The following is a 17,580-nucleotide window of genomic DNA, read 5'->3' as shown; positions in this document are numbered from 1 at the left end:
ACTAGGAACCATGAGGTTGCGGGTTCGGTCCCTGCCCTTGCTCAGTGGGTTAATGATCTGGCGTTGCCATGAGCTGTGGTGTAGGTTGCAGACGCGGCTCGGATCCCACGTTGCTGTGGCTCTGGCGTAGGCCGGTGGCTACAGCTCCGATTCAACCCCTAGCCTGGGAACCTCCATATGCCGCGGGAGCGGCCCAAGAAATAGCAACAACAACAACAACAACAACAACAACAACAACAACAAAAAAAAAGACAAAAGACAAAAAAAAAAAAAAAGAAAGAAAAAGAAATTTCCTTTATCATGTCTCCAGTGTCTTTAAATATTAGTTTAAAATGTTCAAAGTTATTTCTTTTATGTTATCTCTTTTTAAAAATACCGAAACCATTTATTACAGATGAACTATTAAGCTTGGCGAGACTTTTCACAATGCCCTTGGTCTAACAAGAAATGTATTTAGGGTGGCAAAAGGAAATCTCAAGGCACTGCCCTGAGATTTGTGTGTGTAGCCCTTCTTAGCGGGTGACCTGGGGCCGGTGTGCAGGAACAGGCACAGTGGAGTCATGTCATTAAGAACAGGAACCTATATTTAAATAAAATTTAAATCCCTGTCATCATCAGCATTTTTTGTCAAGTCTCCTTTGAAGTAGAGTTTCTCCCGGTCCCATGAAGCTGATAATAGCAGGAATGGCTGTGTGACATGACCTTTTCTGCTTTCTGGCTCAAAGAAGCATCTAGTCTAGCTATAAATTTAGATGTGTGACTCTGCTTTATTCACACTTCCTACCCCTCAGTTTTCTCCCTGGGTGAGTCTGGGTAAAATACTTCCCAACACTGCCTGGACTAGTATTGGACCCAGTTTTCTTTCTCCTAATAGGTTTGTTTCCAATCCTCTGGACATAGTTCCGGCTATCCATGGGTTGGAGACGGGGGAACAAGAGCAGAGAGGTTCCTTTACTACATTCCACTGCCTGGAAAAATTTTTGTAATGTGGCGACAATGAATATATACAAAATTCTATGAAACTTATTCTCAAATCCACCTTGAATTGCAGGATAGAAGTCTATTGTACCTGCTTTACCAATAGAGAACTAAGACATAGAAAGTGTAAAATGGCACTAGTGAAATGTCCTACCTAGTGGGTCCATGGCATGTGTATTAAATGAAAAAATGTACATGAAGTGGTTAGCACAGTGGTGGGCACATGGTAAGCACACAAATGTTAATTCTCTTCATTGTCTTCATTGATAGGTTTAGCACATTTTTGTAACAGTTTTCTCAAGTAGTATTAGCTACTCGTAGGGCTTCTTTTTTTTTTTTCTAATAGGACTGCACGCCAGGCACATGAAAGTTCCCAGGCTAGGGATCCAATTAGAGCTGTAGCTGATGGCCTATACCACAACCACAGCAACGTGGGATCCGAGCCACCTCTGCAATCTACGCCATAGCTTGTTGGCAGTGCTGGATCCTTAACCCACTGAGTGGGGCCAAGAATTGAACCCAAGTCCTCATGGATACCAGTCAGGTTTGTTACCACTGAGCCACAGTGGAAACTCCAGGGCTTTCGTTTTAAGTGTTAATGCATAGACACAGCTTAGGGGAGCAGCTGGCACATCATGTTTGTCCAGTAAGTACAAGCTGCTCTTTTTTTTTTTTTTTTTTGTCTTTTTGCCTTTTCTAGGGCCATTCCCGAGGCATGTGGAGATTCCCAGGCTAGGGGTCTAATCGGAGCTGTAGCCGCCAGCCTACACCAGAGCCACAGCAACGCTGAATCTGAGCCGTGTCTGCAACCTACACCACAGCTCACGGCAATGCCGGATCCTCAACCCACTGAGCAAGGCCAGGGATCAAACCCACAACCTCATGGTTCCTAGTTGGATTCGTTTCTGCTGTGCCATGACAGGAACTCCAGTACAAGCTGCTATTACAGTTATGGTTACAGCTATTATTATGATTATCCTCAGTATTATTTTCCTCAAAGAAATAAGAATCAAGGAGTTCACTTGTGGCACATCAGGTTCAGGATCCAGCTTTGTTACTGCAGCAGCTCAGGTTGCTGTTGTGGTGTAGGTTCAATCCCTGGCCCAGTAACTTCTGCATACCATGGGCACAGCCAAAAAAAGAGAAATAAGAATCAAATAGTTTGTATCTTCTACCAGCTCCAAAGATTGAGACTAAGCCAGGAAGATAAATCTGGGGCAAAGTCAGTCAAGTATTCTTTGAATCTGGGTGATGACTTGAGTCTGAAATGAGTTAACCACTGAGCCTTGCATTTACTAGAAAGCCTTACTCTAGTTATATTTAGAAAGGGCTCAAACAGAAGAATTACTGACAAAGCCCAGAACTTGAAGAATGACTCAAAATCCAAAGGATAGATAAGATATTTTCTACCACACAGACCTTCAGCACAACCTGCATCCAGCCCAGGAGGGCCTGCTGGCCGTGTCTGGCTTTAAGGTCTGCTTCTGAGTGACCACCAGCTGAACTCCCCTGCCATGCATCTGTCTGCTCGTGGTGGTCAGGCCTACCTGCCCATCACACTGCCCTGTTGGTAACCATTCTCTGGAGTAGGGTCAGTGTGCCTTTTTACCCCCTCAAGAGAGTTCTCCTCATCACTTGGAAACGTCCCAGAGCTCCTTGTGTGGATCTGCCATTAAATAAGTAATGCAGTTAAAAATAAAATTAGGAGGATCTTTATGGGCTTAAATTTAAAGTTTTGTGACTATACAGTTAACCTTCCAAGTTCAGTTTAACAATACCATGCATTCTTCTTTTCCTGAGCTCAATTTTCTATTTCTATTTTCCTATTTTATTATGAATGCCTTTGGAGGGGGTGGTGGGCAAGTAGGGTATAAAGAAATTAAAAGCCTTACCCCATTGTGTAGAAGCCATCAGATTCTTAGTCTTAAAGGAGCACTATTGAAAATGGCATAAAGATCACTTTGTAAAGTTTATATGTTATTGAAAAGTAAAGCGACAGGAACACAGGCTCCTCCTGAACCTGGGAATGACAGAGGCACCACAGGGATGGTATTTGTGGTTTGGTTTCGAGCAAATCCATGTGTCATATACAAATACAGTTCACTTTAATGGTTTGCTATCTCTTCACTCATCTTAAACACCTTAAGGTATTTGGAAAGGGAGGAAGAAATAAAACAGATGAACCTGCTGAGATATGGCCAGGAACAGTAGTACTTCATTTTGATTGATGCTTTTACAACCTTATCTCCTAGATAAAAGCTACTGTAAACAAAAGCCTACCTGAATTGATTGTGTTTCAAGGAAGAGAGAGCCACCTGTGTGCAGGGATTGGTTCCCAAGTCCTTAGTTTTTCTTTTTAGCAGTCAGTTTCTACCCACCTCACAGTCACAGGGTTTTTTGTTGTTGTTGTTGTTTTACGTTTGTTTGTTTTTGGCTGCATGTGGAAGTTCCTGGGCCAGGGATCAAATCTGAGCGGCAGGTGTGAGGCACTCCTACCAGGTTTTAAACCACTGCATCATCTCCACAAGAACAGCCTGGAGAGCATAGATTCCTAATAGCCCTCTGGGAGCTAACTCTTTAGAGTGTGCAAGTTGGGCATATTTTTAAGGCTTATTTTTCTCACCTTTGAAACTGACTTTTCTTCTCTACATGGTGGAAAGTTACCAGCAGAAGATTTTTTCTCCCAGGTGCATGCTGGCGCTCACAGCTTCTCCCGAGGCAGGGGCTCTGTAATGATTTTCATTTATGTGTTCATACCTCTGCACAACCAGTGCTTACTGAATAACTCCTGTGTGCCACTGAAATACAAGCTGTCTTCATGGAGCTTGCATTCTAGAAGTATTTCTTTGGTAACTGCATGGTCGGATTAAAAGTATTTTCCTTTTTTCCAAGAACTGTATTTTTAAATTGTTTTTCCTTACCTGACCATTTTTCCTAATGACCTAGATGGTTCTAACTTTTTTTTTTCTCCTCTTTACAGCATTTGCCTTTATGAATCTGTAAAATTGGGAGGTTTGCTTTTGTGGACTGTGACAATTATCCAGAGAGATTTTCCTTATCATGAACTATTTATTGTGAAGTGAGAGAAAATTTTAACTACACATTTAGAGCAAGTTGGGATCTGAACATACCTGAAGCATTGTGTCACATTTGGATAATGATAGATTTATAGGGCAAACATGTATCAGCCTTAATCCTTTAGTTATTTGACTTTGCCAAGGATGAAAATTCCTATAATTTTTTATTTCAAGCAGACTTTTATATATCCAGAACCCATAAATCTCTTTGTGTCTTGAGATAAATGTCTGACTGAACTCTGGGTTACCCCTGTGATCTTTTGTGAACTGAGCTGAGGAAAAAGAGACCCCGTTCCTCTTCTACCTAATGATTAAAAGTCTCTGTAAAAGGAAAAATTGGGGGCAATATTTACATAAAATCTTTCTACTTTATAATGGATTTCTAATCTCGCGTATCCAGAAAGTTGGTAATAAAAAGTTCAGAAGTAACCTCAAAATGTATCAGAGCGAGTCTGTGGTTGACTGGCAAAGACCAAAATGGACTGTTGTGCTGTCAGCCCAGGCTTTGCCAGCATGATGATCACTCTCCATTATGGTTGTCGTATCAATTATAAATTCTCTGGCATCAAACCCTAAATCAGCTAAAATGATGGGTTTACCTCTGGCAGGTTTCCCTGGGGAAATAACTGAGAAAACATGTAATAATTCACACAATCCATTTAGTAAACTACCCCAACATTTGGAAGAAGCCTGGAATATAAACTCTAGGTAGATAGATGTGATTTGCACCCAAGGTCTGCCTGAAATGTTAACATTTAGAACTTACATGTTTTCAAAGTAGATACGACCTTGGGTACTTTGTGATTTTCATGGTTTCAGTTTCTTTTACTGCATTGGGTATTTCTCTCTTCCTCCCTTTTGGGGGTGTGTACTGTCCTCTTCATACATCCTCATTTGAAACAGAAAAGCAGGTCCGTTATACTTAAGCTCATCCTGGAGTTTCCGCTGTGGCGCAGAGGGTTAGTGATCTACCTTGTCTCTGTAGAGGCACTGGTTCAACACCACCACCACTACCACCACCACCCACTGACACCCCAGCCTGGCACAGCTGTGCCTCAGATTCAACCCCTGGCCCAGGAACTTCCATATGGCATGGGCACAGCCAAAAAAGAAAAAACTAAAAATTTTCTTAAAAACTATACTTAAACTCACTCTCCAGTTTCACAATGAAATAATCTCAACGTCCTTCTGATCCCATCATCCCTCTCTGGGATGACCCCTCACCCCAGTCTTCATTCTTCCCTCAGAAAATGTGTGTATAATGGAGAAAATGAAAAGGGCCATTACAGGAATCAATGCAGCAGAGCTGAGAACTCACCTTGTCTGAGAAGACTTCTAGAACACCATGCCATTGCTCTAATTATTCTTTTGCTCAGAACCTTTGGCATTTTGTTTATTCAGTTACTATTATTATTCAATTAATAACTTATATTTTACACTTAAATATGAAGAGTTCCACATTACTGAAGTTTGAGTTGTAGTAACTTGAGAGGAAGATCCTTTTGTGGCTTGTGGTTTATGTAGGGTGAATATGAGGGCTTAAACGAGGTAGGCGCCCAGAAGTTAGTAGTTCTCCAAGAAAACAGATATCAAAGACAACAGATTAAATATTAAAAAGCTTCTGCCATGAGCTGTGGTGTAGGTTGCAAATGCGGCTTGGATCCCTGTTGCTGTGGCTGTGGAGTGGGCCGGCAGCTACAGCTCCGATTGGACCCCTAGCCTGGGAACCTCCATATGCCATGGGTGCAGCCCTAAAAAAAAAATTAAAAAGAAAAAAAGCTTCTGCTTTGTTTTTCAATCCCACCCACCTCAGTTTTTCTCTTTGGGGAAGGGATTTACAATAGGCTAGAAAGACTGTTAGTATAGCATCTAAAAATATCTAGCACAGGACAAAGTGAAGTGGAAATTAAGCACTTTTCCAGGCAATTTAGTGTAGACATGAAAATGCTGAGTTATGTAAACACCGTGGAGAATTTCAGGTGGTTGTGTATTTATATACATTTTAGATTTTCTTCAAAATAATGCATTTTCTGTTTGTTTTCTATGTGGCATAAAGGCTTAAAGTTAATCAGTATTTCTAATAAATTTTTATTTTTTTATTTTCGAAGTTACAGACTGAGTTGATGTAACACAGAGAGTTACAGTTTTAATAACCAAGATCCATGAATTGAGTGAGAATTTCGTAGCAAGGATTCTCTTAGTTTAGTTATTTCAGTTTGCGGACACAGAGCTGCCAACCAAAAAAAGCAAATGACAATCAATTTATATTCTTATTTCATCTCTAGATATTACCAAAACAGAATATTTGCATTGTATTTGAAATTGACCATAGTGCCAGAACCTTAGGATGCTGTATTACATGATCACTAATCTATTATTATTGTACACATATTTATACACAGGCATAAATACACCCATACTTTGCATATAAACATGTGCAAGCATATTTCACTGGGACTGAAAAGTTATTTACAACTCTGTCTGGAGAAACATACAACAGTGATTAACAAGTGCACAACCAATCTACAACACGCAGATTAAAACTAAATAAACAGTGTAAGAGTTTATTTTAAAACAATTACAAGATGTTTTGTATTTCTCCTTCGTCCTGAACTGTGTGTGTAAGAATGCAACCTTCATGAAAACCACATGCAAGTCTTTTTGATGGCGAAACAATTGACTTCCAACAGCCACATGTCTGTACACATCCTCAAAAGATATCTCGGACCCCACACAGCAACTCACAACGAGGAAGGAAAAAAAAATGGGGGATCCTCTGCTATCCCTCTTTGGGAGAATTTTCTACTTGCTTATGAGTTGAAAAAGAAGATTTGAGTTGGGGAAACAAAAATTTGAAACGGTACAACTAGGTTTTGTTTTTATTGTTTCTTGCAGACCCTCATGAACAAAAAACTTGACTAAAACCATCAAATCATTCCATAGCCCCTTGCCATCCTTCAGCTGAAAATCGTCTTAGTAACTTGATCCAGATTTATATTGAAGAACCCTGGTGCATTAGAACCCTTTTCTATGCAGTTGCAGGAATGCAGCTTGCTGAGAAGTGTGTGATCAGTCTCTTTAAGTTTTCTCTTACTCTGTGTAGAGAGGCCAGTTGTATAACAGGATGTGAATCCCACCACCCTTCACCTGTATATTATCAAAGGAGATGTAAAAGTGTATTGACTTTTTAAAGACACGTAGTTATTTTCTCCTGGAGCTGAAAACATTGATAAACCAAGTTAATCCCAGGAACATAAGATATATCTTTATCTAGAGGTATTTAGGGAGCAGAAACAGGCCTTCAGAGTTCACTGTTTCAGTCCTGCCTAGAGAGTCTGAACCTTCTTTTCCGGGAAAGCCAATCTCCACTTGACACACTCAGACCCCTTGCCTCCCTCAGTTTTCCTCATAACCGATTCCATCTGCTTATTTCCATTTATACCAACAGGCTGTGGCCGTGTTCTGGATTTCCTCATGTTTAGATCCTGCCTCATAACTTCTGGATCCCCTCACAGAGAGAGCCGTTTCTCCTCTCTGAATTTTATATGGTGACTCTGTGATTCTCACTCTCCAGCTTGCTTCCACCTAATTGCCAAGTGCTTCAGATGTGCCTGCTCAAATGTAATCAGAGTAATTGCTTTTACCTGCCTTCTGCCTTGCTTTCTTGTATGCTTCCTAAGCGTGGGGGCACTTGAACTGAAAAGAGTAGCTAGATAGACTTCTTAGTGTCAGACCTTTGACTTCATACTTGAATAATTATCCCCACAGGACAGGTGAATCCCAACTCATACCCTGAGCTGTAGATGAGTCACCTGCCTTCCAAGCCCTTGAGAGAGGTCTCTCTTTTCCAGGTGTTGTCAACATTTTTCCAAGGTGAATGACTGTTATAAATTGCTATGTAAATATGAGGCATAGTGAGAGACAGTATAATATAGTGGTTACAAACACAAGCCATAGAGCCAGACTGCTTGGGTTCAAAGCCTGGCCATTTTTGCACCTCAGTTTCTCATCTGTGAAGTGGGGATAATCACACTGCCCCCCACATAGGGCCCCTGTGCGTATCAAATTAGTCCGTATGTATAAAAGTATTTGAAACACTGCCTGCCACACGAGTGTGCAGAGTTAGTTGCCTCTTTGTAGTTGGGTATTGGAATCATTTTTCTCTAGACAGCATCTTTTGTTTTTTAGTTAGAATATAGTTGGTTTAGTTGTGTCAATTTCTGCTGTATAGCATAGTGACCCAGTCATAAGTACATATACATAATGTCTGGTCAAGGGCCTTCTGAAATCTCTGGAGATACAGAAGCTGAACAGGCTTCAGGAAACCAACCAGGGAGTTGGTTATTGGGGCTAATTTAGCCAAATGATTTCTAATGTGTTATTGGGAATCTCAAATTCCTGCCTTTTTTTTTTTTTTTTTTTTTTTTTTTTGTCTTTTGTCTTTTGTCCTTTTAGGGCCAAACCCACAGCATATGGAGGTTCACAGGCCAAGAGTCCAGTCGGAGCTGTAGCCACCAGCCCTCACCAGAGCCACAGCAACGCTGAATCTGAGCCGTGTCTGCAACCTACACCACAGCTCACAGCAACGCCGGATCCTTAACTCACTGAGCAAGGCCAGGGATCAAACCCGCATCCTCATGGTTCCTAGTCCGATTTGTTTCTGCTGCTCCGTAATGGGAATGCCCCTAAATTCCTGCATTTACCTTTCATTTCAGCACTCTCTGAAAAAGGTGCCTCGTGGAAAAGTCTAGCAATAGGAAGTTCATAGTCTTCTCTTTTCTCCATAAATTAAACCACCATCCAAGTAGTTCCTGTGTTATAGGAGGGTGTGGGGGAGGGGGGACGTTTTTGAAATAGTTTAGAAAGTATAAGCAAGTCCTTCCTGAATTGGGGGGCCCAAATATCCTTTCTGTGCCTCTGTTTCTCAGAGAGTTGTAGAAAGACTTGATTTATAATTTCTACCATATTCTGTCCAACATCCATAATCTAACAACCTCAGAGACTATCTGAGGATAACTAAATTTTTCTGGAAAACTGAGAATTTACTCAGTGAAGTACGATTTTTAAAATATTCTTGGTGAAAATTTTTTTTAAAATATGTTACAGATTGTACTGCCTTTTTTAACTGAACAAAATGTAACCGGCATCTGTTTTTCCTGGACTATCCTCAGCACCTGTTGAGATTGACAAAGTCTGTTTGCCCCAACACCAAACAACCTTGGGTCACCACAATTGCAGGGGGTTTTGGGGTTTGTTTTTTTTTTAACTAAGGACTTCTTCCTTAGTTGTCAGCAGTCACCTCAACTGGCAGTGTTCTGCCTGTAACCAGCCTCCCAATTTCCACCCTCTCTTTGCACCTTCAGAAGCCCAATAACCAAGTTTTTAACACCAAAACCACGAGACTGGAGAAAATGTGCAGAATTCTTCTTCATTTTTATATATGATTGCTATATTTCTTTGGGTCACCCCAGCATCCTAAATGTGCAACAGGGAGGGATGTTGGTATCTAGTATAAGTTAGAAGCCAAGAAGCTCTGTTAGTATAAAAGCACAGAGTTGCTTCATATCTGAGCTTTGCCTTGAGGAAGAGTTGCTGCTTACTGATAATCTCATTCAGTAACCCCTCCTGCTATAAAGCCTGGGTGCACTGACAGAAGCCAGTCTATAGCCAACAGGACTTCTCCATTCTGCGTATGTGAAGAATGGCATTTGATTACTCAAGTCTGTAGTGCAGGTATATATCTTAGTTATCTATTGCTGTATAACAAATTGCCCCAAAACTAAGTGACTTAACACACATCTGTTATGTCCCTTTTTCTGCGGATCGGGAATCTGAGTGTCACTTTGCTGAGTCCACTCCTTCACCATCTCTCCCAGGCTGCATTCAAGGTATTGGCCTAGGGTCTGTGGTCTCATCTAAAGGTTTGACTGAGGAAAGATGCACCTCCAGACTCACTCAGTAGTCATTACTCATGTTGAATCAAAATCAAATCCTTGGTTACTGTCAAACATTGCCCAAAGTCTGCGCTCAAGAGCTACAGCGGAACTCTAATCTGTTATCCCAAGAGCACCATAAAAATGGGTGAATGAGTGTGCTGCAGCCCTACGTGCTCATTCCTGGGTCACACACACTTTGTCATTCTCATGCTTCCTCAAACATCTTAGAGTTTTCCTCTGAGTCAGGTCCAGACTACAGATAAGTCTCCTTAAAAGGTGACATGAGAACCCTCCACAACAGTCTGGGAGTGGTCTCACCATTGCAGAGAGCATCTCCTCTCTTTTTCTGGCTGAAGTCTAGTTTCGTGTTAACCTATTGAGTAGACTGACCACTGCATCCACTGCATCATAGCAAGACAGTCACAGACCCTCCAGCTGGTCCTGGGTTCTAAAACAGGTTCCTCCACTTTTTAGCTACAAGACTTTTGCAAGATACTTATTGCTCTGGGCCTCAGTTTCTTCGTTTGTAGAATGGGGACAAGGATTGTATCTCCCTCCCTCATGGAGGTGACTTGAGAATTAAATGGATCGATATGTGTAAAGTGCCTAGAATAGTGCCTGGCACATAGTAAGTGCTATGAAATTATTAATAATTAACATCGTTTTAACTGTTAGGATTACTACCGCTATGATCTGTAAGCGTGCCGTGAGTATGCTCATCCTGGTCACTGGTAGAAATGCCAAGCCATGACAACGGCTGAGTCCTTCCAGCATGCCTATCTCTAGACTGTCACTGATTCAGTAACCAGTACAAAGCTGTCTGATCCTATTATTACTAACTCCATGTTCTCCATCTTGTCCTGGAGGCATCTGTCACATACTAGGTACTGTGCTAGGCCTAGAGACACAAATATAAATAAAACACCGTCTTTGTCCTCAAAAAAGTCACAGTAGAGCAGAGAGACAAATGGTGAAACACATAATCCCTGGGAGACAGCTATGCACAAAACCCACAGGAGGGTACCCAGCTTTTATTCTGCAATCTCCTACTTAATTTCTCTACTCTAAAATGGAAAGAAACCAGAGAAACACATTTATAAAGTGAGGAGCTTTTATCTTTCATACCCTCAAGGTCTGTCATGGCTCTTGACTTTCACCTCCCATTTTTTTTAAGAGGCATTTGTTATTTTTGCTGATTTGGTGGTATTTTATTTGCAAGCCGAGCTACTTATTCAGGAGTCACTCACATTCCAAGCTCTGCTCCATAGGAGTTTTTTTAAATCCATTTGGAGTCTTTGCTCTCATTACTTGACCATAGATATAGTAACTTTCAAATTAGAGTCAACCTTGAAAGGTGTTTACACAACCAATTTAAATATCCATCCCAGTACCGAGTGTCTCCGGCCTGGTAAGGAAGGCTACAGTCCCAGGAGCAGACCAGCCCTCTGCTTTGCACATTTGCTCCGAACCAGGGACTCTGTTCTCTTTTAAATTCTGTTCATAGTCCTTTTGATTTTAATTGGTCACATAGGTTATATTTGCCTTCTCAGTGATCCCATTCTTGTCCAGTAGTGCCACAATAAATGGAAATAAGCATCCAAGGGTGACATCTCTAGGTCCACTAGCATGTACTTGACCTACATCGAAATTTCCTAGCTCTTGTTTTTCCCTGTTTTATACCTTTTCAGAAGGAAATACTCTTGGATTGCTTGGTTTTTCTGACTGTCACCTATGATGTTCCCTCCTATTAGTTCCCATAACCAAGGAATCAATCATATAAAGTTGTGTAGTGGTGATCAACCCCTTCATACACAGATAGGTTGCTGAAAGGTCTTCTTGCTAGCATCTGGATCCTGAGCTGTTGGAGAAAGCTTGAAAGTGCACTCAGAGGATTGGGAACAAGGTCAGAGCTTGTTCTTCCATTAAATCTCCAAACTTCTCACCCTCTAAAGTCCCCAATCTAATCTTTTTCTTTCTTTCTTTCTCTCTCTCTTTTTTTTTTTTAGGGCCACACCTGCAGCGTATGAAAGTTCCGAGACTCAGGGTCAAAATCGGAGCTGCAGCTGCTGGCCTATGCCACAACCACAGCAATGCAGGATCTGACCCACTGAGCAAGGTCAGGGATCAAACCCACATCCTCAGGGACACCAGTCGGGTTCTTCACCACTGAGCCATGACGGGAACTCTCAAGGACTACATAATTTGAAAGCATCCATCTACCGGTCTCCCTTCACAAAGGGAAGTTGTAACTAATTAAGCATATATTGTTGGTCAGAGCTTCTGAACCACATGAGAGAGCTAGTATTACCTACGTTAACATAATACCAAAAAAGCTAGGGAACAAAGACTTGGGGAGATGGTGGAAGCTTATGATGAGTCATTTGTCATTTATACTGAGAACAGTTTGTAGATCTGTGAGGCTACCTTCAGAGAGTCCTCAGAGCATACCACCACAGGAAACATTCAGATTCACAATCTTGCAAAACCTTTTTCAGTTGCCAATTTCATCTGTTGCCTCACAAGTTCAATAAGTCCCCATTCTTGGTCATCGAGATGTCCCCCAGCCCAGCTTTTCTGCCTAGAAAATGCCATTTCCATAAAGAGCTGTCATGCTTTGTGTCCTTTGGCTTATGATTCAGGAAAAATGCAAGCTGCCCTTACTTTCTCAGCACTGGTGATATGTGTTTTTGTTTTATTAAATCTTTAAAACACTGGGCTCGTTGTTTATGACCTCTATATATTCTTTTGTTCTTTTCCATGACTGGTTAGATCACCTTTCCTTTTTTTTTCTCCTCTTTGTAAAAATATGAGTGCACTTTTAAAGAACATCATGGCCTCCAGGATGGCTGCATACGTAATAAAACAGACAAATGTGTTGAACTTGACATTAAGTCTCTGGAGGCTGTGACCCAGGGCTGCTTCCCTGACAGGTTTGAGGCTTCTCAGATGGGGTCCTCAGAATCGTTGGTCTTCCTGCTCTGGCCAGACCTGTTTTGACAAACCTGAGGTCATGTGATACTAGTTGCAGAGCTCTTTGTGAAATAAAGATACCAAATGGTATCCATTGCAGACTATTGTTTGGTTAAAAGTTGCTTAGAAACCCTCAGTTAAGATGGAAGCAAAGCCATGTCCAGGTCCAAGTTCACCTGGTATGCACTTAAGCACCAGGGCCCTGCACACCCCCATGCCCAGATGCCTGACTTCTGACTGTAAAGGAAACTTCTCAGAGATACTGAGAAACCAAAGCATCTGCAGGCAGCCCTGAATTCGGGTAAATGTTACAGGACCCGGTGCTCCAAGGCATCTCATCCTATACAGCCCCTGTGTCCCCCAGAAGAAGTTCAGTTGACAAGTCACCATCTTAGGATCCTGTCCCCCCCATGGAAGGGATGCAAAAGTTTTCATTGATCTCGGGTACAGCTTGACTACTGCTCTGATAGGAATCCCTGAATAAACTATTCCATGACATCCCACTGAACTTGTTCCTGGGCGTACAGTATCTTGCAGCCCATCCTGTACTGTTAGTTTTGGCAAGTACACTTCAGCATATAATAAATCATGGAAGGAAAAGGCTTTTTGGCCTAGCACGGTTCAGCCCACTGTAATGTCAGAATACAGAAAGCAGTTCTGTTTTTAGACATCCTTTTACCAACCCAACATTCATAATTTATGATTTCACTGTAAAATTCCTGCAACACGACACCAAAAGTAGAGCTGCCCTTTAATTAAGTACTCTCGGTAGGAAAAACGTGAAACTGATGTGCAAAACATCTCTGCGCACACGGTGATTGATAGTGATTACATCGTCATGAACCCAACCTCGAGGTCTCAACTTCCTGCTGCGTGAAGCAGTCTGTGAGCTACTTCCTAAGTCTGCTCTGACCCAAACTGGAGATAATTTGGAGGCACAATTCAAAAATATGGAGATTTCAAGCCTGCCTCTATACTTTTTCACAGCTCAACAGGGCATTATGCCTCATTTTCATAAGAACCTACAATCAAATTTCATGCCATGTTCATACCGAGGGATGTTATAACGAAGAGAATAAAGGGTCCAAGAGAAGGTCTTTTTTGTAGGATCTCAGGTGTCATATGGGTTTTTTGGGCTTTTTTTTAAGACTAGAAAGTATGAATAACAGAAGAAACTTCTGGCTCTATCGTGAATAAAGCATTATAGCCAGGAGGGTCTTGAGCTGTTCCATTTTTTAAATTGTTTTTCAAACATTTTTTTTCCTTAGTTGAAAGTAGGTAAGTTTGGGGAGTTCTCTTGTGGCTCAGTGGGTTAAGAATCTGGTGTTGTCCCTGCAGCAGCTTAGGTCACTGCTGAGGCATGTTTTCGATGCCTGGCTCAGGGACTTGAGCCTGCCGCAGGCATAGCCAAAAAACCAAAAAAAAGAAAATATGTAAGTTTTATTTTTAAAAGAGCACCTCTAAATGTCAGAGGCTAAAATCCCAAGCCAGGTGCTTCCCAGCTCAACACTATTCCAACTCTGGTTTTATCCTTCAAGGGTAGTCATAACACCTGACTGAGAGGTAACTAGGGTGGTAGAATAATTCAGGCTCCTTGAGAGAAAGGTAACAAATCCATCCAGGGTGGTAAAGTTTGCTGTTAAATAAGCTCTTTGGTTTAAGTTCAGCTACTTTCAGGCATAATCATGGCAACCAAAACAAAAACTTTGTGCTATGAAGTCATTTAATCATCTCATCCATGCTTCAGAGATTACTTTTCCCTGGAACCGTGTTGATACTGTCCATGTCTGTTATTTTCTCATGTTTTTGCAGGTTTGGACCGGGTTTAGTCATCTACTGGTATGGATTTATCCAGGAGCTGGACTGTAACCGGGAGAGAGGCATCTTGCTCCAAGCCTGTTTTCCCACCGACATCGTCACCTTATGCCATAACGTAGCTTGACCCCAATGATCCTGGAAGAGAAGCCGGGAGGAAAAGGTGAATCCGGAAGCAATTTTACTTTCCTGCCACGTAAACTCCTGGCAACATCTGCCCTGAACTTCAGCTGAACTCTCACTGCCCATGGTCACACCACTACCTCTTTAGACAAACATATCAAGAGTTTCTGTTTTCCTTCATCCGTTGCTGATGTGAACAGCCAAGTACTACAGACACAACCCACTCATTATCAGCATTTCTGTCTCTGTCAAACAGTTAGTTTATAGATAGTCATAATCTTTCTTCCTTCCGGATGGTTTCTCCTTATATACTGAACAAAAGGAAAAATGTGGAGACTGAAAGGTGTGATTTTTCAATTCTCCTCCCACTTACCGAATCACCCTCTGATTTTTTTTTTTTCCAAGCCTTTATTCACTCTCTCTCCCTTCCCATTTCTCTTCGTGTGTACTCATGGATACCGAGGGTTGCTTTACTGTTCTGGAATAATCTAGCATAGTCCTAGCAAAGCCAAAATCTTGAAGGCTACAACTCGATTTTCACTCTCACCTGCAAGGGCAGACCTCGCTGGGAACCCATGCTTGTTTTGTCCAGTCTTTATGGTTTCCTGACTTGGATGGCATTAAGCCAAGCTGCAAAAATATACTCGAGAATTTCCTCTTTATAATACACATTCGAACACCAAACATGTTCCATTTATCTCATAGAAAAGCATCAATTACGTTGTGTCTGGAAACCACACTCCTTCTCTGGACTGAGGGCCGAGGGGAGAGGGTGGAAAGTCGGTGCCAGCACTGACAAGAGTTTATTTTTAAACACGGCTAGCATCGGTATGTATGGTCGTCGGTATTTTTATGAGTATAATTTTTCAAAAGCGCATTTTGTACCCTGCTTTGTATCTGCATTTTATACCACATAATTATACAACACTCAAATAATTTAGGCATTAGGAATGTTCCTGCTTTGAGTGAATTAAGTGTACCAAAAATAAACCTGGAGCTATTTTCAAGTAAGCAAAATAAAGGAAGTTTCGGATTGTTCATTTTCATTTATTCCCTTTGCCTGCTGCAGACCAAATCTCCAGCTAAGCAAAACATCAATAAATTCATTATGAACCTGTCTTTTAGGAAGTTAAAAATGAAGCCATTCCCAAAATGTATTTAGTAAAATACTTGCCCTCATGCTGACAAAACATTCTTTATAATGTTGAATGAGTTTGGAAATATTAGTGAAAATGTAACTTTTACACATACTTTCAAGTTACATATATTGCTTGGTTCCTTAAAAAGACTAAATACACCATTTGTGATTTGTTCTGTTTGTACCTAAGAAGGTTAGCAGAAGTTGGCCTGCTGTCTTTCCTTTTGGTTCTTTTTTTGTCCAGGCCAGAGATCAAACCCTTGCCACAGCAGTGACCAGAGCCACAGCAGTGGCAATACCAGATGATTAACCTGCTGAGCCGCCAGGGAACTCCCTGCCTTTTCTTTTGAGGGACACAAATATGTTGGGTTCAGACATGGATTTTGACTCTGTTGTAGGCTGTGTTAAACAAAAGAGGAAGAAAAAGAAGATGATATGATAAAGAGGATCGGGCAAACTTCTGTTTCAGTGTAAAATTCACCGTGCAGGTTTTGTGAGTGAAATAGAATGATTGAAAACCACTGCTGTTGTCTTGATACACCCCTCCTTCCACACACATTCACACATTTTAGACAAAATTGTTGTTAAAAGCAGTTTCCATGGTATGCTCTCAACTGCCTTTTCATCTTTAGGAATAAATTACATTTATCTGCACAGATGTTGAAAATCCTGTTAAACCCTTGTCAGGGATTTATTTGTTTTACATCAAACAAATTTATGAAGAAGGTGCACAAATAAATTTAAAAAGTAGAAGAGGCACTTGAATTTCATATTTGTTCTTCTACCTGGTGACCTGAGGTAACCTGTTAGTGGAAGGTACCTCTGTTCTCCAGAAGAGGCACCACCCCCTCCCCCTGAGCCCCTGAGCCACCAGGGAACTCCAAGTTACAAGTTATGTAAAACTAAGTTTTGGAGTTCCCACTATGTTACAGTGGGTTAAGGATCCAGTGTTGCTGCAGCTGTGGCATAGGTCACAGCTGTGGCTCAGCTTTGATCTCTGCCTCAAGAACTTCCATATTCTGCAGGTGCAGCTAAAATAAAAACCCAAGCAAACAAAAAGCCTAAGCTTTACTCCACATAAAAACTAATGTGATTATAATGTCTACTACTTTTCAGTTGGAAGAGTGGAGTGAAGGGACAAACATTCCTAGACTGGAAGCCGAAATCCTCCTTGTTCTTTTTTTATGTAAGAAATACTTCTCTGTGCTATTGCCAAATGTGTTGTTTGTTTACTTGCGTTTTTTTGTTTGTTTGTTTGTTTTTTAGTTTAGACAGTTTAAACATCAACCCTAGAAAGTAGACATGGGGTGACAACTTTTTGGGGTTTTTTTGCTCTCCTCATTAGAACATTAACATTGAAGTCAAATCTTGTTTTATGGAGCTTGCTGCAAACTGTGTTAATGAATTGTGCCAAATCAGAAAGAAGGAGCATGTGTACAAACATAAGACTAAAAAAAAATAATAATAATAATAACCTAAACCAAATGGTATTTTCCGTGGCATATATAAACTTGCCAAGCGTCTGCCCTCGAAAACAAACCAG

General features: G+C 41.2%; 1 protein-coding gene across 4 annotated transcripts in view; it reads left to right on the top strand.

Annotated features, from left to right (window-relative positions):
* The window catches only part of C1H15orf41 (chromosome 1 C15orf41 homolog), a 237,799-nt gene extending 221,860 nt beyond the window's left edge, over window positions 1–15,939 (top strand). For all 4 annotated transcript variants that reach the window (XM_021098122.1, XM_021098114.1, XM_021098111.1 and 1 more), the window contains one exon: window positions 14,774–15,939. In XM_021098122.1, the coding sequence (XP_020953781.1) occupies window positions 14,774–14,903 (130 nt within the window). In that variant the 3' untranslated portion in view covers window positions 14,904–15,939. The remainder of the gene's footprint in view (window positions 1–14,773) is intronic.

Source organism: Sus scrofa, chromosome 1 (genome assembly GCF_000003025.6).
Source record: "Sus scrofa isolate TJ Tabasco breed Duroc chromosome 1, Sscrofa11.1, whole genome shotgun sequence".
In the NCBI taxonomy this organism is placed as follows: Eukaryota; Metazoa; Chordata; class Mammalia; order Artiodactyla; family Suidae; genus Sus; species Sus scrofa.
The sequence above is the reverse complement of the archived record's forward strand: the minus strand, read 5'-3'. Positions and strand labels throughout refer to the sequence as shown.